The 25,728-nt window shown below is 38.3% G+C and overlaps 1 protein-coding gene across 5 annotated transcripts in view; it reads left to right on the top strand.

Annotated features, from left to right (window-relative positions):
- NEO1 (neogenin 1) overlaps window positions 1-25,728 on the top strand; it is a 243,043-nt gene that overhangs the window by 192,238 nt on the left and 25,077 nt on the right. For all 5 annotated transcript variants that reach the window (XM_032622728.1, XM_032622724.1, XM_032622723.1 and 2 more), the window contains exons 12-20: window positions 2,728-2,777; window positions 3,728-3,875; window positions 6,728-6,838; window positions 7,928-8,122; window positions 15,615-15,710; window positions 18,337-18,512; window positions 18,593-18,731; window positions 20,593-20,700; window positions 22,727-22,921. In XM_032622728.1, the coding sequence (XP_032478619.1) occupies window positions 2,728-2,777; window positions 3,728-3,875; window positions 6,728-6,838; window positions 7,928-8,122; window positions 15,615-15,710; window positions 18,337-18,512; window positions 18,593-18,731; window positions 20,593-20,700; window positions 22,727-22,921 (1,218 nt within the window). The remainder of the gene's footprint in view (window positions 1-2,727; window positions 2,778-3,727; window positions 3,876-6,727; window positions 6,839-7,927; window positions 8,123-15,614; window positions 15,711-18,336; window positions 18,513-18,592; window positions 18,732-20,592; window positions 20,701-22,726; window positions 22,922-25,728) is intronic.

Below are 25,728 nucleotides of genomic sequence, written 5' to 3'. Positions count from 1 at the left end.
AAGCTTGTGTTTCCTTATTTTTTTTCGTTTTGTGTGATCTGTCCATTGGTGAAAGTGGGGTGTTAAAGTCCGCTACTATTACTGTGTTACTGTCCATTTCCCCTTTTATGGCTGTTAGCATTTGCCCTATGTTTTGAGGTGCTCCTATGTTGGGTGCATACAAATAGGTCTTTTAAATTCCTCAGGGTTTTGTGACAGTTTATTTCTCACCTGTGACTGAATATTTGCTTATACCTATGACCCTAAAGCAGTCGTTTTCAAAGTACAGCCTGACAACAAGATTGAGTTGGTCAAAACCAGCATTTTTAAAAAATGTTTTTAAAGTAGAACAGAAAATAGCAGTTTATTGCACTTAGTGTATGTATTATGTCCTGAAACTCAGCTAAATCCAAGTGTTAACAAAAATGTCTTTTTCTTAAAAATGTGTGTATATATGTATAGCCCTTATACATAAACATGCATGCCTTAGAAGCTATAGTTTGACTCCTTTAAGCAGGTAGCCAGACATCACATCACCAACAAAGGAGCAGACTGACATCATGTGATATGTTGCATCAAGAAAGATAGAACTTCTCCTCTATGTTGTATCCCTGCCAAAAATGTTTAATTTAAATATGATCATGATGAAATAACTAGACATATTGAAATTGATGGACATTCTGCAAATAATTAAATAAACTGTCCTGAATTCTTAGAAAATACTAGTCTCATGAAAAAAACAAAAAAGGTAGGGGAATCGTTCTAGAATCTAGATTAACGGAAAGTAAAGACACATGAAATAAAATAAAACGTGTGATCTTTGATTCTGGGAGTTAAAACAGCTAAAAAGGACACTCTTGGTACAATTACTTAATGTTAGGTTGGTATAGTATCAGTCACTATTAAATATTAGATATGTTATTAGGTATATTAGGTAATATTTTTGCGTTGATTAGATTTTTAGTGTGATCACTGTATTATCATTTTGTTGGAGAATGTTTTTGTTCTTAGGAGATACATACTGTAGTATTTAGGAGTGAAGTATCATGACGACTGTAACTGTCTCTCAGCCATCCAGAAACAATATGTAGATAGATAAACATGTTTGTGTAAATATAATGAGAGAAATAAAGCAGATGTGGCAGAATATTAACAATTGGTGAATCCAGGAAAAGAATGTATGGTGTTCATTGTATTCTTCTTGTCACTCTTTGTGCTTGCAATTTTTCAGGATAAAAAGTTGGGAAAAATAAATGCAAACTGTAGTTTGGTTAGCCAACTACATTACCCTGTTTTTTGAGGTAGGCTCTTAAATCTACCCATGAGCCACTTTTAACGGCATTAAGTGGCTTGGCATGCTGACTACAGTGCCTGTCACGGGAACTGAATGTGTCTCGGCATGGTGGTTAAGGGCAGCAGTTCGGAGTAAGATAAATCTTAGTTCCTATACCAGCTGAAACAAATACCTTGAGCAAGTTAACTCTCCTGAGCTGCATCTATCGTTTTCTCATCTATAAAATGGGAATAATAATAGAAACTCCTTTGCAGGATTGTTTTAAGGATTAAGTACCTGTCATGTAGGAGCATGCAGCAGATCTTAGCTATGATGGTGGCAGTGGTGGTGATGATGAAGAAGAAGACAGCAACAACAATTATGTTGGTGCCTTTGCAGCTAAGTCAGAGGTTCAGGGAGATGATCAAAACCATCCATGGACTTTTTTCAAAACACGGGTTCCTAAGTCCTTCTCCAGACCCTCTGTGCCCGAATCTCTTGGTTGAGGCCTGACGTACTTTGTTGTTAGCACAGGATTCGACAGCAAACAAGAAATAGTCTCTGTCCTCCAGAAGCCTGTAGCTCAGTGGGCACTTAGTTATACGCCTGGTCACCAAATGTCAGAGAATGGGAGGGAGAAATTTCCATGGATGGATTAGGAGAGAAAAGCCAAGGTTAGCATTTTGTGATGGAGAAGAAACTAATCAGGTTTACTTAAATTTTCTTTGCTTCCTATAATTACTACAGAAGAAGACACTGGAGGGTGTGTGGACCATAAACTTTGAGATACCCTTGTCTTATGTTCTAATATGTGAGAAGCTAAAGTTATACAGCTGTTTTTTAACCAATGGTCCCAAACTTCTCACATCTGAATGAGTGTTCCCTGCTACATAGTTCCCTTGGGAAGCCAGATCGTTTCTTAACTGGACTGTCATTGCTTAAACATCTCTTTGCTCTACTTGGAAACGGCCTTTAAAACCAGTTTAGGACCCCACAAGAAAGCCAAGCTCATTGATTTGTGTACATCACATTTTGGACTCATAGTGATATTACCCAGTTGATTCATTTGCCATAGTCATTAGACTTGTTTCCAGAAAATGTATCCCAAGATAAAGATATGCTACTCCCAAGAATATTCAAAAGAATTCGTTAAAGATTCAGAATGTATTTGGGGTCTAGAAAAGTTTACAGTCACTATCATATCCTTGAAATAAGTACCTGACTTCCCAAAGGTACAGCCTGACTTGGGTATGGGTGCATATGTGAATGGGTCTCATTATTTTAAATGAATCAAATATGGCCCCACACCTTGTCCAGATACTTTCAACATGAGGGCACTGGCTGCTGGGTTAGACCTTCAGGTTGTATATCAGTGTTTGAGATGTGGCATTTGTATAAAGTCCAGCCAAGAACAGTCACATGATGGGTGATACCTGAGTGATTGAAATTTTTTTTCTTTTTTTTTGCCTATGCAGTTCCCAGTGCTGCTCCTCAGAATCTGTCTTTAGAAGTAAGAAATTCAAAGGTAAAACTTTATATTGCTGTTGTTCATTTTCTATTTGCCTCAGGAGAGCAAATAGAGAGGGAGATTCTGTATTAAAACAATCATAATCAAGCAAAGAAAAAAAGTAACATAGATATTACACTTGCCATTTTAAAGCTGGGCTTAGAAGCCAACTCTGGTTGATTCTGTTCAACTTTACTGCCTTTCTGTTGTGCAAAATTACTTTAGCCTTTCTTCAAGTACATTGCTATTATTATGTAAATCATGACATCCGGAACCTTGGTGACAGGTAGAAAGAAGTAAGTTGTTGTGTATGATACCATAGCCTGTTTAGTACTGTGAGGTGAGCCCAGTGTGAATCAAAGGCAGACGTCTGTCAGATGGTTGCATTGCTGAAGCCGTCCCTCCTGGTCAAGTTCACTGTGCACTGAAGGCCACGTGTGCCTCTCAGGCGCCCAGAACCCCTACTGGGCTGCATAGACAACTGAGACAGTCAGTTCTTTCAAAAAGGACTATGGGACTCCTTTTCCTTTAAGAAACAAGCAGCTGTTGATTAACAGTCCCCTCTTTGAAAAGTTTTAGACAGAAATTGTCTAATTTTGCTGTTGCTACAGTGGAAGTAGAAGAGAACCTTACACCTAACAGTAGTTTACTTCCTAATCCACATGCCTCTGACCTTACGTTTTCCTTCAAAAACTTTCCTGAGACTTTTGCCCTATGTCTTCATTCTGGCAAAATAAAGTGCTGAGCGTATGCTGCCCACAAATACAGTCTCCCCATTTGGTCTTTGATGGTTTTAAAATGAAACACTATTTTTGAGTGATTATTAAATAACTTAGTAAGACTCTGCCTGAACACTCCGTTGCTTTTATGGTTCCTTCTCTTACACACTGAATTCAGAGTAATAATACATAAAACAGGACCGAGATTTGATATATTCGGTCTTTACCCTATAATCTTGTCTTTCCCAGAGTATTGTGATTCACTGGCAGCCACCTCCTCCAGCCACACAAAATGGACAGATCACTGGCTACAGGGTTCGCTACCGAAAGGCCTCCCGAAAGAGCGATGTCACTGAGACGTTGGTGACTGGGACACAGCTGTCACAGTTGATTGAAGGTAAGCTGCTTTGCACATAGGCGAAAGCTAGGAGATGGTGTCTCTCTCAGACATTGAATTGTGCTAGTCTAATGACTGCTCTGGGCCGTTGACTTACACAAAGCAAAAATGGTTTAAAACAATTTGTAAGAGTTCAGTCTACTTCTGACTTGATACAAATTAGTGGAAAACACTTTTACAGGTTCTGCTATCTCTGGTAAATTGCATTTGAGTTTCATTGCCTTACTTGTGTTTTTCTGTGTTCTCTATGTCTTCTTTTTTGAATATATATATACACACACACACACACATATATAACTCTTTTGTAATCTGAAAGAAAGGTAAAACAAAGCTATATAAGCAAAGAATCCACTCAGTCTAGTTGGTAGCAGAGGCCTACAAAATGCCTTCTATAACGCTGACACCACTCAGGTATATGTGGCCTGAAACAACATTTGTGAATAGCCACAGCCACGCAATAATCATTCTTGCTTCTACAGACATGATAAAGTTCTAGAAAATTCTGTCAAGGAGAGCTCTTTTGTATAGTTCTCCCTTTGTGTGAAACAGAGCAAGTGGCACACCTGATAAAAATGAACCCTAATCTATATAATCTGTATAGGTATAGGTTTCTGAAAATTGGAGAGCCAGTGACAGTGAAAAACTGTACTCCAGTAAACCAGCAAGCTTTTCTCTGTACTCCTCACCTCATGGATGAGATTGACTTCTTTCAAAATAGGAGAAGGTGAATGTTTGTCTTCAAGGGTATCTTTCAGTCTTCTAGTTTCCTCTCATAACCCCACAGCTCTAAGCTGCGGAAGGGAAATATGGCTGTAGGGGTGTTGCTGAGAAGTCTCACCAAAGGAGCATTACAGCAAAATTGGTCACGAATGTTCTTAAAAGTCAGTCTGATTTTACTCCAGACACAGATAAATAACATTTCCCAAAGATAAGGCTTTTATTTTGAATGTTTAATAGTAGATGTTTATTGTATACCAGGCACTCTTCTTGTTTCTAATAAATAAAAGTAGATACAGTCCTTGCCCATGAGGAGACTATTCGTTTTCTCAGTGGAACATTTGATGTATAAGCAGAGTACCACTTTCATCATAAAAATAGCCTTTTCTTTATCAAGAAAATTCTTGCATTTTAAAATCATATTTAGATTCATTCATTTGTTTAATAGACTTTATTGAACTTTTATTAGCAGGTACTGGCACTGAGTATACAATGATGAGCAAAAGTGGAGATCATTGTTCTCTTGAAGCATTAACTTGAAGCTGATAAGTATTGGAGAACAGTATGGGTTCCCAAGATCCTGTACTGAACAACAAATTATAGGATTTTAAGTTTTAGCCGGAAGTAATTGTTGTGTCTTCTTTTTGTACCACTTACAGCACTAAACACATTCTGCCGTATCTTTATAATATGAATCGAGTGCCTTGGTTTTAGTCGATGAGCTCTCTAGGTTATCTTGAGGGAGAGGAGCTCAGCCTTTACACTCACGCGTCTCTCTCACTTGCACTTGCTTATGTGCACTCTCTCTCGCACTTGCTCTCTCCCTCTCTTACGTTCCAACTCCCCAGAGGAGAGGGAATGACAATCTGATTGGTTGAATTCTTCCAAGTCCTCAATTGAACCATGTTTGTTGTCTGTTAAAGTTACAAATGCTTGTGTAGCCCACTCTGGCACATCCTGTTCATTGTGTGCAGGGAGGAGACAGAGAGGTAAACTGACTTGGCCCCAGCCTTTCTGCTTCTCCTCCTGTCTTGCTTCTTGCTTTCTTGTGGACAAACAGAATCAGGATGGGCCTGCAGAGGACAGAACCTCCCATCTCTCCTCTCACACCACGTGACAGGATTGATTAACTGAGCAAGGGCTCATCCTGCATCCTAGCCAACTTCTCTCTCAGTAGCTTTCTCTTTGGAGTTTCTGTACTATGTTGCTGGCCAAAGATGCTGTTATTTGAATATGGGGAAGTAGGATAATTTTTCATAACCCTTACAAGACCTATCACAATACCTAGAATCTAAGTGCTCTAAAAATGTGTGCATGTGAACTGTACACTTAAAAATGACTAAGATGATAAATTTTATGTTATATGTATTTTAACACAATAAAAAGAGAAAAAAATGGAAGCATGAATATATGAATGGCTGACCATATTATTGACTGTTACCCCACTTTGTAGGATAGACTTCTACATGTAGATCTTTGTTGCCTTTGGTACATTGGTATATCAGGTACTTTGTTAGCCGATAGTAAATATGAAAGATTGCATAGTAGAGAGGCTTTATTTCTCTTTTACTTATAGTATATACTTATGGGCAATAGGCTGTTGAGAAATAGATTTCTAGGCCATATTTGATGTTTAAAATTTTTTCTACTGTGGTTATGGGGTGGCCCAGAGAACAGAGGTAAACTGGTAGGTGTTATACCTCTGCATTATTTTCTGGTCTTTGGTGTCTTTGAGACCAACTGACTTTGTTCCTTTGTTGTAACTCTTTCATTCCTTTGGCCTCTTTTTGGCCTTGGCCTCCTTAGTAACAAAATGAAGGGATTGCATTAAGTGATCTCTAAGATGCCTTTAAGCTCTTTTAAAAGATCTAAAGTCTCCTGGGAGCTTTACTCATTTTGTTTTCCTCTTGGATTTTGTGGGCTTCAGCCTCTACTTCAGAGGTAGGAGCTCCTCTGTGCTGTATTTATGTATTGCTTGTTCTGTATTAACTTTAACTGGAATGTTATCAAGATAGTAGCTTTTTATTAAGTTGGTGGATGAGATATTTGCTTTAATGAGAGATTGCTGATCTTTTGTTTTTCCAAACCTCTTGTTTCAGCCCTTTTTTTTTTTTTTTCTGTCGTTTGGGTTGCAGGTCTTGATCGGGGGACTGAATATAATTTCCGAGTGGCTGCTCTAACAATCAATGGTACAGGCCCTGCTACTGACTGGCTGTCTGCTGAAACTTTTGAAAGTGACTTAGATGGTAAGAACAACAATCGGCAGGATTGGCACAGGCTAGGTACTGACTGAAGTCAAATGAGTCAAACTGGAAAGGCACAGATTTTGGGTGTTGTGTGGCTTAAATCTGTGAACTTTAGTGGATTTATACTGCTGTCATTCCTGTAATACAGCAAGTCTCCTGGAATGTTTTTTTTGTTTTTTTTTTTTTAAGAGAGAACCGTCCCTTTAAGCAGAACCAGCACAAGTAAAAATGTACAAGTGCTTTAAGTCTGGTTTTTTACCAAGGCCGTCAAGTAGATAAATGATCTAAAATTTAAGGCCGAACCACATAAATTGTGCCTTTATTTCAGTTACAGTTTCCCTCTTCCCTTAGTCCTGGAAACCTTTCCCTTTTTCTCACCTGTTTATTCAGTAACTCCATGTGGGTGTGTGTATGTACCTTTATCAGAGACAGGTGCTGCACTTAAAAGACAAAAGACCTGGGTATTTACTCTAATTCTTTGTTTACTAATTTTTAAATAGTAGTAGAAATTTATGCCTTGAAATAATGTAAGTGGAAGGTACTGTAAATTGCCACCTTTTAAAGCCTCTTAGTCTCCCACCATTTAAATCAACTTGTGGTTCTAAAGTTTCATATTTTCTGACTTACTGTATTACTTTGGGGAGTAAATAATTGATATCATTGCTGTAATATGATACTTGATCACCTGTTGACAGCAGGCTTCTAATTAGTTGATGTGTGCCTTTCTCATTCCACCTGGTAGAGTTTGGGAATCAGATGTAGGACCAAGAGGAATGGGTAACAATTGAAAGACAATTTATTTGTTTTTCTCCATTGGGAAGACATTCTTGGATCTCTTTCTCTTCCCTTCCAAATGAATACTGCAGTGTTTTGTATTTCAGGCTGTTTGAGTTTGTTTTCTTAGACTGCAGTGAAACCATGGGCCATACTTTACTGTACATACAGGTTCTCTGAATTCTTGGGCAAAATGGAAAAAACTAAGCCCCAAATAATTGGGCAGAAGGCTGAACACCATTTCCCAAGCATGATGAAATATTCTAAAGGAAAGTGGCTCTGGATATCATCCTGCTTTTCTGTTTTCCTTCCCAGAAACTCGTGTCCCCGAAGTGCCTAGTTCTCTTCACGTCCGCCCACTTGTCACTAGCATCGTAGTAAGCTGGACACCTCCGGAGAATCAGAACATTGTGGTCAGAGGTTATGCCATTGGTTATGGCATTGGCAGCCCTCATGCCCAGACCATAAAAGTGGACTATAAACAGCGCTATTACACCATCGAAAATCTGGGTATGTGTGCTAAGTAGAGGAAGTAATCGCACATGTGATTTCTTTCTTTCTAACTTTTTATTGTGTAATAATTTTATTTTTACAGAAAACTTTCAAAAATAGTACAAAGAATTTTTATATATCCTTCACCCAGATTCCCCAGAGGTTAACGTTTTACCACATATCCTTTATCTGCTGTATGTACCTGTATTTTTTTTTCGCAGAACCGTTTGAGAGTAAGTTGCAGACATGATGCCCCTCTATGTCCACTCATATTTACTTTTAATTTGCATTTCCTAAAAATAAGGGCATTTTATAATATAACCACAGTGCAGTTATCAAAATGAGCAAATTAACTGTGAAACTATCTAAAGACTTCATATTTTACTAGTTGTCTCATTAATGTCCTTTATAACAAAAGAAAAACATTGTTTTCTGTTGCAGAATCACATGTTGTATTTATTGTTTCTCATTAGTTTTTTTATATGAAACAGTTCCTTGTTTTTTTCTTGACTTCCATGACTATGACATTTTTGAAAAATACATATAGACCATTTATATTTTATAGAATGTTCCTCAGATTAGACTTGTGTAATATTTCCTCATTACATTCAGCTTATGCGTTTTTGGAAGGAGTGACATAGATGCATGTGTTCTTGTCAGTACATCATATCAGGAGGCACATGAGAGTCTAATGCTAGTGATGTTAACTTTAACCACTTGGTTAAAATGGTATCTTCCACATTTCTCCACTATAAAGTTATTATTTTTTCCCTTCATAATTAAAAAGTACCTTGCAGGGGAGGTACCTTGAATCTTTGTAAATATCTTGTTTCTTGTCGAACTTTTACTCACTAGTTTTAGAGTCTTTAGTTAACAGTTATTACTGTCGTGTTTCCCAAGTGGTGATTTCCTAATTCCATTATTTCTTCTACATTTATTAACATTCTTTGGTAAGAAGGAGCTTTCCTTCTCTTCATAGTGAAAGAGCGGCCAATGGGAGTCTCTTTATGACTAGTTTCTCTGTCCGTTTGACATCTCCCATCTTTCTTTGAGCACTTTCTTTCTTTTTGACACAGTAAGATGTTACAGGCTTATCTGGTATTTTCCTAGCCTTTGCCCTTGAATCAGCTATTGCTCCTGATTTTTTATAAATGATATTTAGAAACCAGTATCTGAGCACTGTACATGCTCATTGTTACTGGGGTAGAAATCCTGAGGAATCTATTAAAAAGGCTACTAGGGGCTTCCCTGGTGGCACAGTGGTTGAGAGTCCGCCTGCCGATGCAGGGGACACGGGTTCGTGCCCCGGTCTGGGGAGATCCCACGTGCCGCGGAGCGGCTGGGCCCGTGAGCCATGGCCGCTGAGCCTGCGCGTCCGGAGCCTGTGCTCCACAATGGGAGAGGCCACAACAGTGAGAGGCCTGCGTACCGCAAAAAAAAAAAAAAAAAAAAAAAAGCTACTAAAACTATAACTGGGTTTAAAAGGTCACAAGATACAAAGTCAATATATAGAAACAGTTGTATTTCCACATACTAACAATAAGCAATTGGAAATTGGAATTAAAATAACAATACCACCATCAACAGAGGAATGGGTAAAAAAGTTGTGGTACATATATACAATGGAATATTAGCCATAAAAAAGAACAAAGTAATGCCATCTGCAGCAACATGGATGGACTTAGAGATTGTCATAGTGAGTAAAGTCAGACAGAGAAAGACAAATATGATATGATATTGCTTATATGTGGAATCCAAAAAGAGGGGTACAAATGAGCTTATCTACAAAACAGAAATAGAGTTACAGATGTAGAAAATAAACTTATGGTTACCAGGGGGTAAGGGGGAGGAGAGATAAATTGGTAGAGTGGGATTGACATATACACACTACTATATATAAAATAGATAACTAATAAGGACCTACTGTGCAGCGCAAGAGACTCTACTCAATACTCTGTAATGGCCTATATGGGAAAAGAATCAAAAAAAGAGTGGATATATATGTATAACAGATTCACTTTGCTGTACACCTGAAACTAACACAACATTGTACATAACTATACTCCAGTAAAAATTTAAAAAAATAACAATACCACTTAATAGCATCAAAAATGTGAAGTACTTAGGAATAAACTTTAAATATATATATATATATAAGATCTGTGCACTGAAGAGTGGAAAATGATGGCTGAGAGAAATTAAAGAAGACTTAAATAAATGGAGATACCATGTTCATGGATTGGAAAACAGTATATTACAATGACAGTCCTCTCCAATGCAATCCCAAGTAAAATCCCAGTAGACTTTTTTTTTTTTTGAGAAAGAATTACTTTGTTATTTTTTTTTTTAACATCTTTATTGGGGTACAATTGCTTTACAATGGTGTGTTAGTTTCTGCTTTATAACAAAGTGAATCAGCTATACATATACATATGCTCCCATGTGTCTTCCCTCTTGCGTCTCCCTCCCTCCCACTCTCCCCATCCCACCCCTCCAGGCTGTCCCAAAGCCCCGAGCTAATATCCCTGTGCCTTGCGGCTGCTTCCCCCTAGCTATCTACCTTACTACGTTTGTTAGTGTGTATATGTCCATGACTCTCTCTCGCCCTGTCAAAGCTCACCCTTCCCCCTCCCCATATCCTCAAGTCCATTCTCCAGTAGGTCTGTGTCTCTATTCCCGTCCCACTCCTAGGTTCTTCATGACATCCTTTTTTTTCTTAAATTTCATATATATGTGTTAGCATACGGTATTTGTCTTTTTCTTTCTGACTTATTTCACTCTGTATGACAGACTCTAGGTCTATCCATCTCATTACAAATAACTCAATTTCGTTTCTTTTTAAGGCTGAGTAATATTGCATTGTATATATGTGCCACATCTTCTTTATCCATTCATCCGATGATGGGCACTTAGGTTGTTTCCATCTCCGGGCTATTGTAAATAGAGCTGCAATGAACATTTTGGTACGTGACTCTTTTTGAATTTTCATATACCCTGAGAAAACCAGTAGACTTTTTTCTAGACGTTGATAAACTTATTCTAAAATTTACATGGAAAATCAAAAGAGCTAGAATAGCCAAACATTTTTGAAAAAGAAGAATAAAGTTTAGAAGACCCACACTACGTGATTTCAGGACTTATTATAAAGCTACAGTAACCGAGACATTTTGATAGTGTTTATGTAAAAGGTAGGCGGGATAGAGTCCACAAATAGATCCATATGTATATGGTCAATTGATTTTTGACAAAAATACTAAGATAGTTCAGTGGGAAGAGGATAGTCTTTTCAACAAAAGGTGTGGGAATAATTGGATATCTGTATGAGAAAGAAAAAAGAACCTTCATTGACCCTTGTCTCATACCATACACAAAAACAGATCTAAATACAACAGTTAAAACTATAAAACTTCTAGTAGAAAACAGAAAAAAAATCTTCATGACTTTGGGGTAGCAAGGATCTCTTAGGATGCAAAAAAGCACAAATTAAAAATAAGTCAGGCTTCCTCAAGATTTAAAACTTCTCCTTGGAAAGACACCAATAAGATGAAAAGGTGAGCCAGAGACTAGAAGAAAATACTCATCATTCAAGTACCTGACAAAGAATTTCAATCTAGAAGATGTAAAAACAAACAAGCAAACAAAAAAAAGCACCTCTAACAACTCAATAAGAAGATAACAATCCAATAAAAAAGTAGGCAAAAGATTTGGATGGACAGTACACCAAAGAAGATGATATATGAGTGGACAATAAGCACATGAAAAGATTCTCAGCTTCGTTAGTCATCAGAGAAATGCAAATAAAGCCACGATGCAATATCACTACACAACCTCTAGAATTGCTAAAATTTAATAGACTGATAATACCAGATATCAGCAAGGATATAAAACTGGAACTCACAGTTGCTGATGGGAATATCAGGTGGTACAACCACTTTAGAAAACAGTTTGGAGGTTTCTTAAAACGTTGACCATACAACCCAACATTCCCACTCATAGATAGTTAACCAAGAGAAATAAAGACACATATCTACACATAGACTTCTACACAGATGTTCATGATATATTTATTTATAATAATCTAAAGGGGGTAAACAAGTAAATGGTAAATTATACTGTATCCATACAGTAGAATACTACTCAGCAATTCGAAGAAATAGGCTATGGATACACACAGCAAAACAAATCTCACAAACATTATGCTGAGCAAAAGAAGCCAAACACAAGAGAATACATACTGTGTTATTATATTTTTATGAAATTACAGAAGGGACAGCACTTATTTATAGTGACACAGCAAGATGAGTGGTTGCCTGGAAATTGGGGTGGTGGAAATTTACTGCAAGGGACATAAGGGAATTATTTGGAGTGTTGGAAATACGCTCTATCTTGATTGTGGTCATGATTACACAGGTGTATATATTTGTCAAAATTAAAAGTGTACGTTTAAATGGGTACATTTTAGTTCATACTAATTATGCCTCAAAGTTGAATTACAAAGCCAAAATTTTGAGATGTAGTTAATATTTTATAATAGAAAATGAATTGATTTGGGTAGATAAAATTACTTTTCCAAATTGGATTATATCATTATTGAGATCTTTCTTTGAAAGACTTGCCTTTTAATTCAGAATCTTCCCTGACCAACTTTTTTGTTCACATCATTTCTTTGTAAATATCTTTCCTAAGGACAATTTTAGGTGTCCAACAAATTACTTACCTTCATCTTTTCTGGTAGAAAATAAGCAGCAATCTAATGCTTTATTCAGAAACAGAGTAGCCTTTCTCTTTTTCCTTTCAAGAAGAAACAGCACAGTTAACCTAGGAAGTGTTCCCCACACGAACAGTCTTATAAGGCAATTGTAGGAGAGCAGAAGAATAGGATAGGATAAAAATATCTCTGTGGTGACCCACTCCTACTGTTTCCTTTATGAAGCTACTGAAATGAAAATCCTCTGCAGTGCAAGCAGTACGTGGTCTTTGACTTTCAGGTGCGTTCAGTCTAATCGGAGAAAAAATGTAAAACACAGGAAACAATGAGATGAGTTGAAGTGAAGTATGTTCAGAGAAGGAAGAGGTGGTACGGCACAGTAGAGCAGTCAGGGGAGAAGCCTGACCTGTACTTGAAAGACCGAGTCAGAACAGTGGTTGAAAAGAAGAGATGAGAAGGAGCACTGCATGTGCTGAAAATAGTAAACAGATTTTATTAGAGTTAAGAGAGTGTACATTGAGAAGTAGCAAAAAATTAATTTTGCGTAAAGTAAAATAAGCTTGCTACATTTATCATCACAGATAGAGCTAAGATGCATATAATATTGAACAAAAGTCAGCAGTTGAGAAATACTTTTAGGAATTCATTTATTCACACAAGAGCTCTCTCCTGAGCTTCAGATCCATATAAACATCTGCTTGATGGGTATTTGCACTGGGATATGTCCCATATTCTATCATAATTTAATCAAAATTAAAATCAGTATCGGGCTTCCCTGGTGGCGCAGTGGTTGAGAGTCCGCCTGCCGATGCAGGGGACACGGGTTCGTGCCCCAGTCTGGGAGGATCCCACATGCCGCGGAGCGGCTGGGCCCGTGAGCCATGGCCGCTGAGCCTGCGCGTCCGGAGCCTGTGCTCCGCAACGGGAGAGGCCACACAGTGAGAGGCCCACGTACCACAAAAAAAAAAAAAAAAATTAGTATCTTCTCCTGCAAACTTTCAATCAGCAAATACCCCAGACCCTGTGCTAGAGACAGAGCAAAGAATCAAACAGACATGCCTATTATTAGAAATAATACAATTTCTAAATAATTGAAATTGTTTAGAGTGCTGTGGAAGAGAAATGAGGTGCCACAGGCTATGTAACTAGAGAGGCTAATCCAGTCTGGGAAGAGCCCTTTCAGATGAATAGGCATTGTCTAAGTCAAGAAGGGTGGCATGTGTCCCTAGTGTAAGGGACAGCTGCACATGTTGCAGCCCAGTAGTAAGAGAGCGCATAGTGCTCAGTGAACTGAGAGATAGCCAGTAAAGATGGAGCCCAGGGAGCAAGGCAGAGTGGTGAGAGGCAAGTAGGTATAATCAGCAAGGCTTGATCATTTGTGTAGGGGAGGAGGGAGAGGTCTTAATGACTCCCAGCTTTCTGACTTGAGCAGCAGGGTGCATAGTCATGCCATTTATGAACTCTAGGGAAAACTGGAGCAGCTGAAGGAGCAGAGAAAGGGGAGAGAGAGAGAGATTTGAGACATCCAAGTGGAAATCCAGATAGTTGAACTTAGAGGTCTGGTGCTCAGAAGAAAAGTCAGGACTAGTTTGCACTTGATGGCACATACATGCTAATCCAACCAAGGAAATAAATGAAAGCACATCGGGAGAGAGTGAAGAGTAGGAATAGAAGGGGACCTAGAATCAAGTCTGGAAAATGTGTATCGTAGTTGCTCTGCCTCTGTCCCCAATCTCAGTGAATGACATCACCTTCCACCATGTTGCCCATATCAGCACCCTTTCCTGCCAGTCAAGTACTAAGTCTCATTGATTCCATTTGTTGTCAATTCTTTCTCACATTGGAAGACCAGGTGCCTTTATATATTGCTCACTGGTATCTAGAGGATGGGCCACCAAGCAGCTTTTAAAGTAATGCAGGCCACTTGAGGTGTAGCCACTTTGGGAATCTACCCAACTTTGCCAGAAGTGAGTGTTATGGGTCAGCTTCTCCCCCTGCAACACTTCAGTGGAGCCCAAGTTTTCATTTCTGAAGCTAGACTTTTGAAGTACCCATACTAAACCTTGCCCGGATCAGGAATGTGATAAAGTAGACTCTTCCTGATTTGCCTTAGCCAGTAGGAGAATGAATACTATTCCAGCTATTTAATACCGCTCTTTTTCACCAAGTCTGACTAGCAGCATTTTATATGATCACCTGGAGGAGTGTTTCTTTCAGTCTTACATTTCCTGCAACATCACCTCCTAGCTGGTTGAAATTCTGGGCTGTTTCCCAACCAAGGAGTCTGCATGGAGGGTAGATTAAGTTGGCATTCTTGGATTTGGAGGTACCCCAGAGAGTTAAGGATCTTCAGCAGTTACTGAGTTAACAGTTTATCTCCTACTTGTCTAGCTTGGCTGTTCCAGTTGCTGTCCTCCTGAGAAGGAAAGGGGTTTGTTTAATTCCAAGCTCCACCTATGGGCTTCCAGCACATGAAAATCTTATTTATTCATTTTAATCCAAGCTCTTCACTATACAGTAACATCACTAAACCATTGATTAGCTGAAGCCAAGAGAGAATTCGGGAACAGTCAACCTGACTCCTGGGACTAATTCCAGGAAGTTTATCCCAGCCAGTTTTTCTATATACTCTGTATGCTGCCATCTCCATACCTCCCCACCCCCAGAATAATCCCACATAAAAAATTTAAAAATCTTTCCTGGCTTTTTTTGCAATTAAGATTATGCATCGTCACCCGTGAATTTTTTTTAATTCTCTAGTGAGAATTATTTTAAGTGTTTCCACTTGTTTCTTTCCTTCAGATCCCAGCTCTCACTATGTGATTACCCTGAAAGCATTTAACAATGTGGGTGAAGGTATCCCCCTCTATGAGAGTGCTGTGACCAGACCTCACACAGGTAAGGTACCCTGTCCATCTCTGGTCTTCAGCATTTTTTCCAGCAGCTTAAGTAGAATGTTGACATGAGGCCAAGATGCCCCATAGGTATCAGTGAAAGGAAAAGTATATGGCAATTTAGGGTACAGGCTTCAAATAGGAAGATAAATGGGCTTTAAACATGGAAAGTTCTATGAATCCTTGTTTTGCTTTTTAGAAAATGTTAACAGTCCTGTCATGTAAACAAATCTATGTAAATGTGTAACACATGTTTTTAATATGTTGGGATCTAGAAAGCATAGTCGTGAGAGAATTAAAAACGAATTTTCATCTTTTGGTCATGTGAGTTATAACTAAAATGAGAAAAAAATGAAAGGATCTCCATATCTCTGAGGAAATATATAGGTTACTGATGGAATAAATGTATATGATTGATGAATCCAACATTTTTTTCTTAGTGACCTGAGTTAGTTGGGAAGGTATTTTTCTATGTGCTTTTTATATGCTTTATCTATAGAAAGTATGAAGTCATATGTACTATCCATTTGATCAACTGTACATTTATTACAAGAGACCAAATATTTATTATTTTTCTTCGTAATTTAATCTGTTTTATTTAATCTATTTTAATCTAATTTAATCTATTTTATTATTTTTCTTTGTAATTTAATCTATTTAAAATATCTTTAAAAGAATAATGTAAAATGTCTGTAGATTATGTAAAACGTGATTTAGATTTGAATGAGAAAGTTCATTGAAGTGAATATATTAAAATTGCAAAGTTTTCTAAAGGGTACTGAAAACCAAAGAATTTATCACTTTCAGAAATGCTCTTTTCTATTTGTTTCTCAAAATTGTGAATCTGTATTGCCTGCTATGTATTCTGGATACTTTGCTTAATAGTATGGATTTGGCATTATTCGTTTTAAAAAGATAATCTCTGTCCCCTTTTTTTATGCTTTTACTTAAAAACACCAGCACCATGCTACATATCCTGTCTTCTCCTGTGTGCTTACAGTTTATAAGTTCTCTTAAAAATAGCTTTGGTATTTCAGAAAGGAAAAAAAGTAAGATGAAAAAGAATATTTAAGCGGTTTGCTACTTTCTTAAATCAGTCTATAATAGAAAAAAAACAAATTTGGAATTATTTTCTTTTATGTGACTTAAAAATGTAACATGGCTAGAAATATACAAGGGGAAATGTTCATAAGTCATGTAACCTAGTTATCTTTTCCAAGAGTTGTTACAAATAAGAAAAAAGTTCTCAAAGAAGTCTTGGTGATGTTTGCACCTGAAGGTGCATTTTCTGTAACTAATTGGTATGTGTTCTGATCTTTGAACAAAGCCCTTGATTATAAGTATGCTGTTCCTGTGTTATTTTTAGTCTTCATTGTGTAGGAAATACACAAATGGAGACTATTTCTTTAGCTTGGCAATTATTCATAAACAAGGCCCATGCCATTTCAGATTTTAGGTTATAGAAAGGACTAGTCACTGTAACTATATGGGAAACCCACTTTAAAACCTTCACTTAAAATAAATCAGTGTGTATATACTTAGAAAACTGGCCAAGCGTTGGGAAAGCCCAAATGGATGCTGCTGTATTGCCGTGGGCTCATGGTGCCTTTGTGCTCATTCTGGCCTTTGTTTTGACATTGATGCTTAGAGAATGTGTCTGTTGCATATGGTGCAGGACAGTACATGAGTATAGACTTTCCTTTCTATCAAATAAGTGCTCTGATTTCTAAAGTTCATAAAGGCTGTGTCACTTAGACCTTTAATAACTATGGCATTTCCCATAACTGATTGGGATTCATCAGTGGGTTGTTCTAAGTCTACTGGAGAAAGTGTGGAAATATTCCTGTGTGGCGTCAGCTTACCTTTCCTCTACGAAGAGTAATGCCCTTGAGTTCCCTTTGCTTTATTTGCATGTGAGCCATATTGCTGCACTTCTTTTAGACCCAGGACATCAGCAGATCTGAACTGGACCCTGCATGGGTATCAGATATGCCCAATACCAAGGCCAGGCTAAGTTGCTGTTGGCTGATATTCAGGACTCATGTTTTAGAGTAGGGATCCCTACATGTCCAGTGATACCCACTGATAAGCCATGTCCCAAAAATTCAACCATAGTCACTGAAATATTAAAACAGATCATGAGCTTTGTGTTATTTGTTTAGAAAGAATACCCTTGATATTAAAAGCAGTTTTCATCTTTTAATGATCCTTTTTGGACAGGAGGTAGAATTTTCAAGTAATTTAAAGGAAATTTTTTAGGAAAAAGAAAATTCAAGTTTAATACATTAATATAATCACTGGATTACCAAATTTTATATACCTGTTCAATATACATATAGAATACAGGAGAAGAAAATAGTTAATTACTGTTTCTCTAGATAGCTTTCCTGCAATTTTTTCCTGAAAGAACACAAGTGGAAATATTCTTTTAAATGAATGGTGGTTATCTGTTAACTCTGGATTCTCTTTCTCTTTCTCCATTTCTCACCTTTCATTCCATTATATTACCCTGCATTTCCCTTTTCTTTTATTTTTGTTTGTGTTAAAATGGCACTTCCATTTTTTAATTACTTTTTACCCAGACACTTCTGAAGTTGATTTATTTGTTATTAATGCTCCATACACTCCAGTGCCAGATCCTACTCCCATGATGCCACCAGTGGGAGTTCAGGCTTCCATTCTGAGTCATGACACCATAAGGATTACATGGGCAGACAACTCACTGCCCAAACACCAGAAGATTACAGACTCCCGATACTACACAGTCCGATGGAAAACCAACATCCCAGCAAACACCAAGTATAAGGTACTGGCACATTTGTTCTGGTTGAAAACCTAATTCTTGATATTTTCTGACTCTGAAGCTCTTGATTCATATATTTCCAGAATGCTAATGCAACGACTTTGAGTTATTTGGTGACTGGTTTAAAACCAAATACACTCTATGAATTCTCTGTGATGGTGACGAAAGGTCGAAGATCAAGCACATGGAGTATGACAGCACATGGGACCACTTTTGAATTAGGTATGTGTTGTCAGAACTTTGTCACATGGCATTTCTTCTCTTTGCAAGAAGTGAAAGCCAGTGAAAGTCCGTGCTAATGTTGTGCCATATCTCAAGTCATAAGACATCTCATCACCTGTTTTTCCTACCCAAGGAAAGAATTGAGTGCGTGAATTGACATATTTACAGAACACAGTGAGCAGCTACAGCTGGAGTTCAGTGTTTGCTTTTTCAGCTGATTAATTATGTTTTTTCATCGTTGTACAAGAACATTAGCAAATAGGACAATATAATGCAAAGTGTACTAGATTTTAGGAGTCATGAGACTTGAGTTCAATTCCAAGGTCAACCACCTATTGACTGTGATCATAAGCAAGTCATCCAGCCTCTCTGAATCTATTCCTTCCATCTATAAAAGAGGGGTGATCTCTGCCTTTCCTACTTTATAGGGTAAAATAAAGTACCCTATAAATAAAGGACATGGTAAATTGTAAAGCACTGTGTAGATGTAAGGAATTACGGTTATTAACCTTGCCTTACTGGGAAATTGAGATAGAAAAGATGAAGTGGGCTGCCCTTCACCAATGCTATGCTTGCTAGAGCCTCAGCACTTTACCAGAGCCTCCCAAGCCTGCCCTAGGAGCTTTCTTGCAAACTGGTTAGTGTCTTATAAAATCTCCCACTGGAGTATTCTTAGAGTTTTTCTCTGTAAGTAAACATGAAAGAAAAAAGACAGCTAAGTAAATCAAGGGGAAAGCAAGCCATCCAATTTTAAGATTTTGCTTGCTTTTTGCTCACTTGTAGACCTACCCTTCTGCCCCTTGTACTTCCCTAGCATGGGGAGGTGTGTAACCGTTGGGAGGCTCTGTCTATTCCACCCTCCTATTTCTTTCTCTCTTTTAAATGAATAATGAAAAAAATAGAGCTATAAAGTCTCCGTAGACTGGGTTTGGCCCTAATGTCTTTTTATCTTCACAGTTGGTTGAATTTCCTGCAGAGAAAAGGGGTTAGATTTGGAGAGAAAGAAATATAATGCACAAAAGCTTAAATAGACCTTGAGTTTGCTTTCTCTGCCAGTTTTAAGAATATCTTTGTGCTTTCATTCCAGCCCATTAGGTAATAAATGATACTCCATCAGGAGTTTGCATTTCACTGGGCTCCCTTCCGTTTTATACTAGGAGAATTCCAGTATTTTAGGAAGAGAAAAGTAAATTTAAGGATATACTTACTTTGCTCATTTTCCAACTAGTACATTAAAAGTTTTCAGCCATAACATGGAAATACAGATGCACTGTCATTTTTATTTTATTGGTTTTTCTGTTCCATAAACAGCTTTACATTTCAGAGCAATAACCTTCAATAGTTTACAGTATCTTTTCAGTGTAAATTTAACTTAAAAAAAACCCATCTATTTGTAAATCATTTATTCTTTGGGGGAATGGTGGTTTTCAAACACTGTATTTGGTTTAGAGAGCCAACTGTAGGTAGAGAGAAAGTTACTTTATACTTAAAACTATTGTAACAAAACAATCCAATTTGGGGGGAAAATGTCATCTTGGGCACATTATATAACATTTCTCATTTTCAGTCTCCTGATCTATCAGGCAGGGACTACAGATGTCTTTTGATTTCCCTAACTAGCCTGCATATCCCTGACCTCCCCATCTGGATGCCTATACTGTATCCTCATGGTGTGATATTTCCTCTTTGGTACTTTGCATATTTTTCTTTTCATTGGAGCTATTTATGAATTCTTTGAAGCCAGGAGGCTTTATCTTTTTTGCCTCTGCCCTTCATTGTGCCTTCTAAATGGAAAGGGTTGAGGAAAGGGTGAATTAAATTGAAATGGATGGGAATTACTGAAAGTATTATTATTTTGTAGTTCCTACTTCTCCACCCAAGGATGTGACAGTTGTGAGTAAAGAGGGAAAACCTAGGACCATAATTGTAAATTGGCAGCCTCCCTCTGAAGCCAATGGCAAAATTACAGGTAAGAGGCCTAAGATGCCTTTGAGTGTGTGACTGTTCCCTGTTCCTGCGTGGCAGAAGCATTCCAGGAGGGTGCCTCCTTGTTCGGAGAAATGGGGGTCTTAAAGCTGCCTTGGCCATTTTATGAGGTATGAGTCATGATGGTCCTGGAAGGTGGAGCAAGGACGTGCTGTTTAGTGACATAAAAATGATTGACTAGCTGGTTGTTCTGACCCATGTTGCATGAAAGTCTGAAGGTTGTGGGTTGTACTAGACAGCCTTTGGTTATAGTGGCACTTATGGACATATTTATTTTCCTCAGGAAAGCTGTTCTTCTCTATCTCTGATTAGATGACCAGCTTTGAGACTAAAGACCCTGCCTAATTCTACAGAATAATACCCAATAAATATAAACTCAGTTCTTTTACCCAGAAGCCAAAAAAACCCATTAGGCTTTTAGTTTCTTTTTTCACCCAGAGCTGCTACTTCAGCTTCCTGTGCTCTTACAACTAGAGTTAAAAGTCCGAGTTGGCTTAGGCCTTTGAAAGGACCTTGAATTTTTTCAGAGTAGAGGGCACTATGCCTTCCTTGGCCTTATCAGGGAGGAAAACCTGCCTCTGCTCCAGGTAGGTGTGTATGCCTCCTGAAGTTTCTTCGTATGAATAAGGCAGCCTAAGGAAACTGAAGGCCTTTCTTAGCATTGTCCTGCCTTGGCTTTCAATAGGAATCCCTTTCCATAAATCCCAAGTCTTTATGAAATTTTTACTTTAGGTTTTAGAATGTGCCTCTTCCATAAAGGAATTAAGCATGACTTGACATGGATTACATTTTGTTTTGTCTTTAAAACCAGTAATGATGCAGTGCATTTTTGCGCTGTGTAGGTCAGGTAGGCTTGTGGTTGTGGTTCTTCCTGCCTCAACCATGGAGATTGAGTGCCCTCTGGTGGATGTATCAGGTGACGTTTCACTGTGACTTCACCCACCCCAAGTTTGGGAGAATTTAGCAGAGGTGGCTGCGCATCTCCTAGGAGTTTTTCTCCTGGGAAATCACATTGGTGAGAGTTAAAACAGCATTGATGGGCTTCCCTGGTGGTGCAGTGGTTAAGAATCCACCTGCCAATGCAGGGGACACAGGTTCAAGCCCTGCTCCAGGAAGATCCCACATGCTGCAGAGCAGCTAAGCCCGTGCTCCATAACTACTGAGCCTGTGCTCTAGAGCCATGAGCCACAACTACTGAGCCTGCGTGCCACAACTACTGAAGCCCACGCGCCTAGAGCCCGTGCTCCGCGACGAGAAGCCACCACAATGAGAAGCTCGCACACCACAACAAAGAGTAGCCTCTGCTTGCCACACGTAGAGAAAGCCCACATGCAGCAACGAAGACCCAATGCAGCCAAAAATAAATAAATTAAAAAAAAAAAGGGGCTTCCCTGGTGGCGCAGTGGTTGAGGGACCGCCTGCCGATGAGGGGGACACGGGTTCGTGCCCCGGTCCGGGAGGATCCCACATGCCGCGGAGCGGCTGGGCCCGTGAGCCGTGGCCGCTGGGCCTGCGCGTCCGGAGCCTGTGCTCCGCAATGGGAGAGGCCGCAGCAGTGAGAGGCCCGCGTACTGCCAAAAAAAAAAAAAAAAAAAAAAATATATATATATATATATATATCATTGTCAGGCCGTTACTAGTTACTAGTTTCCAAAACTGCATTGAGTTAATTGTAGACCCTTGACGTATAGGATGTTGGAATGATGATTAGGTTATTTTCCTTATATAATTTCCTAGCTTATGAGAATATTTAACCCTATATTTTTATCTTTATTTTTATTACATCACCTGCAGATATAGATGGTAACTTACAGTCTGGCACTGTTGAAATTGTGGTTTTATCTATATTATGTTTAGTGTAGCATTTAAAATGCTTTTTACCATTGCTAATTTAATCTGTAACTAGTTCTCTATTTGTATATGCTGTAACATATATCTTTATTGACTTAACTGATTGCAAAAGAAAAAGCAGGAATAAGATTTCTTTTCCCATTAATTCCTTTGGATAGGTTACATCATATATTACAGTACGGACGTGAATGCAGAGATACACGACTGGGTTATTGAGCCTGTTGTGGGAAACAGGCTGACTCACCAGATACAAGAATTAACACTTGACACACCATACTACTTCAAAATCCAAGCTCGGAACTCAAAGGGCATGGGGCCCATGTCTGAAGCTGTCCAGTTCAGAACACCCAAAGGTAAAGCCTCCCAAACAGAGTGTTTCATTGTGCGTCTCTTGAGTGGGGCTATGCGTGCACATGTCACTTTAGCGTGTAGAGACTGTGGATGATACAGGAAGTCCTGATGATGCGCCTATGAGCCACAGTGTGAGCGTTTATCTCAAAATGATCCCACCCACTGACTACCAAATCAATGTTCCCTAGGTTACTGACTTAACCATATAATTTACAGGGGAACTCTTGACTTCAGGCTGTTTGAGGCAGATGAATCGCAGTGATCTAAAAGTTCTTACCAGTCAGATCAGATGGGATTCTCTTGGTTCCCACACAGTGTAGTAGCATGTTTATTGTGATGGATGATTCTCTTTCAACACATGCAGGCTCTTAACCTGAAAGGCTTATTCATGGACCTTTGTAGAGAGAAAGGGTTGAGGCTTTTCTCAAAAGGGGCCCTTTAGAGAAAACTCTAGATAAGAAAGTGAAGGTAAAATACTGAAGCAAGTAAGCTTAGGAATAAAAGTCGGGGACTGAGTCTGGAAGTATGGAAACCATACATGGATTTCTTTTCTGTTAGTACGAAAAACAAGACTCAACGTGTTTGGAAGTTTGTGGGTTTTTATTTTTTCCTTTAAAAATTCTGCCTGTCCCATCTTCAAAGCTTGTGATCCTTGCTCTTGTTTTTTTCTTCCCCTGTGCTTGGCCTGTTAGCGGACTCCTCTGATAAAATGGCTAATGATCAAGGTAAATGAGTAGATGGCCTCTCTTTCCTTTCCTCTCTTTTGTGACCTATTATTAGCTTTTTGGTTTTTTGGGTTTTTTTTTTCCTGAAAATCAGTACCAGTACCACGTGTTAAAAATCAAATACTTATTGGCCACAGTAGAGTTGAGTCCATGTTTGTGGCACTTGGAGTATCTGAAAAGCTAGGGAATCTATTGATACTTAGGAGCTAAATAGACTGGCAGGAAAAAAACTGAGTCAAACTTCTGCAGCTATAGGAGATTGGCCTTAAGTGTGGGCCAGATTATCATTTGCACTAAGATACTGAAATTCTGTAACACAGATAGGGATTTGGGCCATGATGAGAACAAGCATACCAATTTGTCGTATTTGTAGCATCTAGAATTTTATTAACATCTCTAAGTGAAAAATTTAATCAAATTCAGTGAATACCCTCTTTTCCTCCCCCCAACAGAAAATCTACAAATGTACCCTACTGAATTGTGTGATTATCTGTGACAAAATTGGTGGTCTCTGTTCTCTTGTTGTAAGCTTAATTCAGAACTGTTTTTCCATTTCTTCTTTAAATATATCTGCTCATTTTAAAACAGGATAGAGACAGTTTACAGTGGAAGTTTAGGAAGCTTGGGCCTCAGTGTCACCATTCTTGAAATTGTCAGTGTAGTCTGTGCACTGCAATTGCTATGGTGGAGAGGTAACTATACTTTGTGATTTTCATCTCTGGGAAGTCAGCTAAAGTTGGTATCTGTTTTCTGTACTAAGAGCAGTAAAAGTCAATTTGATGGTTGCTTTTATTCTTTAGGAGTAGTTACTAGAAATACAGTCTTTGGATCTTGGTTAATGGCAAGGAAGATTCAAAATTTGAAGTTTCAAGTTTTAGGGCTTTGGAAATGTGTTTGCATTCAATGAGCCTTTTGTTGTATGTTAGAGAAACTGCAAACATACCTCTGTGTCTGTGTGTGTGTGTCTGTGTGTAAGGCACCCTAATCATGGTAGAACCTTTGACTTGAGCCTGAGAATAGAAAAGTAACTATACTGAATATGCACAGAATATAAATGTGCTCACTGTTCTTCCCTCACTTCACCCCATAAGCCAGGGTGCAATTCTCAGCTACACCGCACCTTTGGTAGTTAAAATTCTTTGCCCGTATTTATTTTTGGTGTTTGGCTAATCCCTGGAATTTCTTGTTCATAGGTTAAATATAAAGGAAAAATGTTAAGAAATATGGGAATTAAGTCAATCGGTTTCTTGGCAAAGTGTGTTCATTGGCAATTATTTACATAATATGTTACTCTGGATAGCTTGGCTTAAATGTGGGCTACCTGACAAATAAGTACACTTAAATATGAAGAGCCTTGCAAGGGCTGTTTCATCTCTGCCAGCTTATCACAGTGAAAAGAAAAACTGGAATCTTGAAATATGGTGTGTGCCATTCGGGAGGAATGACGGCATCAGAAGTAAAGGGATAAAGTAATAAGTATGGACAATGGGAAAGGGTCAAGGACTGTGAGTTAAATTCTAGAATATGCCCTTTTGGATACCCAAGACCTTCTTTGGGGGTTTTGAGCTTCTGGAAACATAGAAAATACTGTTTTCATTTCTAGATTTATTCGTTAAATGAACTCATACAGAAACCTTCAGATTTTAATTTCTTCCATTTCCTCCAAGTCTGATCATTTATAGCAGTACTTGATATTAGCTGTAATGTTTTACAGCAACACATCTGGTTTATGCATTTCCAGGCAAGCTTTATTTTGTAGAAATAACTCTCATTTATAAGTGTTTTCTGAAGCTTCATGCTCTTTACCTCTGCAAAGGATAAGATAATATTCTTCCCTAAAGATTTATTTAGTAGTTAATATTTATTGAACATTTACTGTGTGTCAGGCAGTATTCAGAATACTTTATTGGATTAAATTTCCATTTAATCCTCACAACCATTTCATGAAGTAGGTACCATTATTATCACTGTTTTACAATGAGGGAACTAAGACCCAAAAATAATAGCTAAGTAACTTGCCAAAAGTCACAGTTAGTGCGTGATGGAGCCGGTGTTGCGGTGCAGGCAGTCGGTTACGCACTGTG

This window comes from Phocoena sinus, chromosome 2 (genome assembly GCF_008692025.1).
Source record: "Phocoena sinus isolate mPhoSin1 chromosome 2, mPhoSin1.pri, whole genome shotgun sequence".
Classification (NCBI taxonomy): Eukaryota; Metazoa; Chordata; class Mammalia; order Artiodactyla; family Phocoenidae; genus Phocoena; species Phocoena sinus.
The sequence above is the reverse complement of the archived record's forward strand: the minus strand, read 5'-3'. Positions and strand labels throughout refer to the sequence as shown.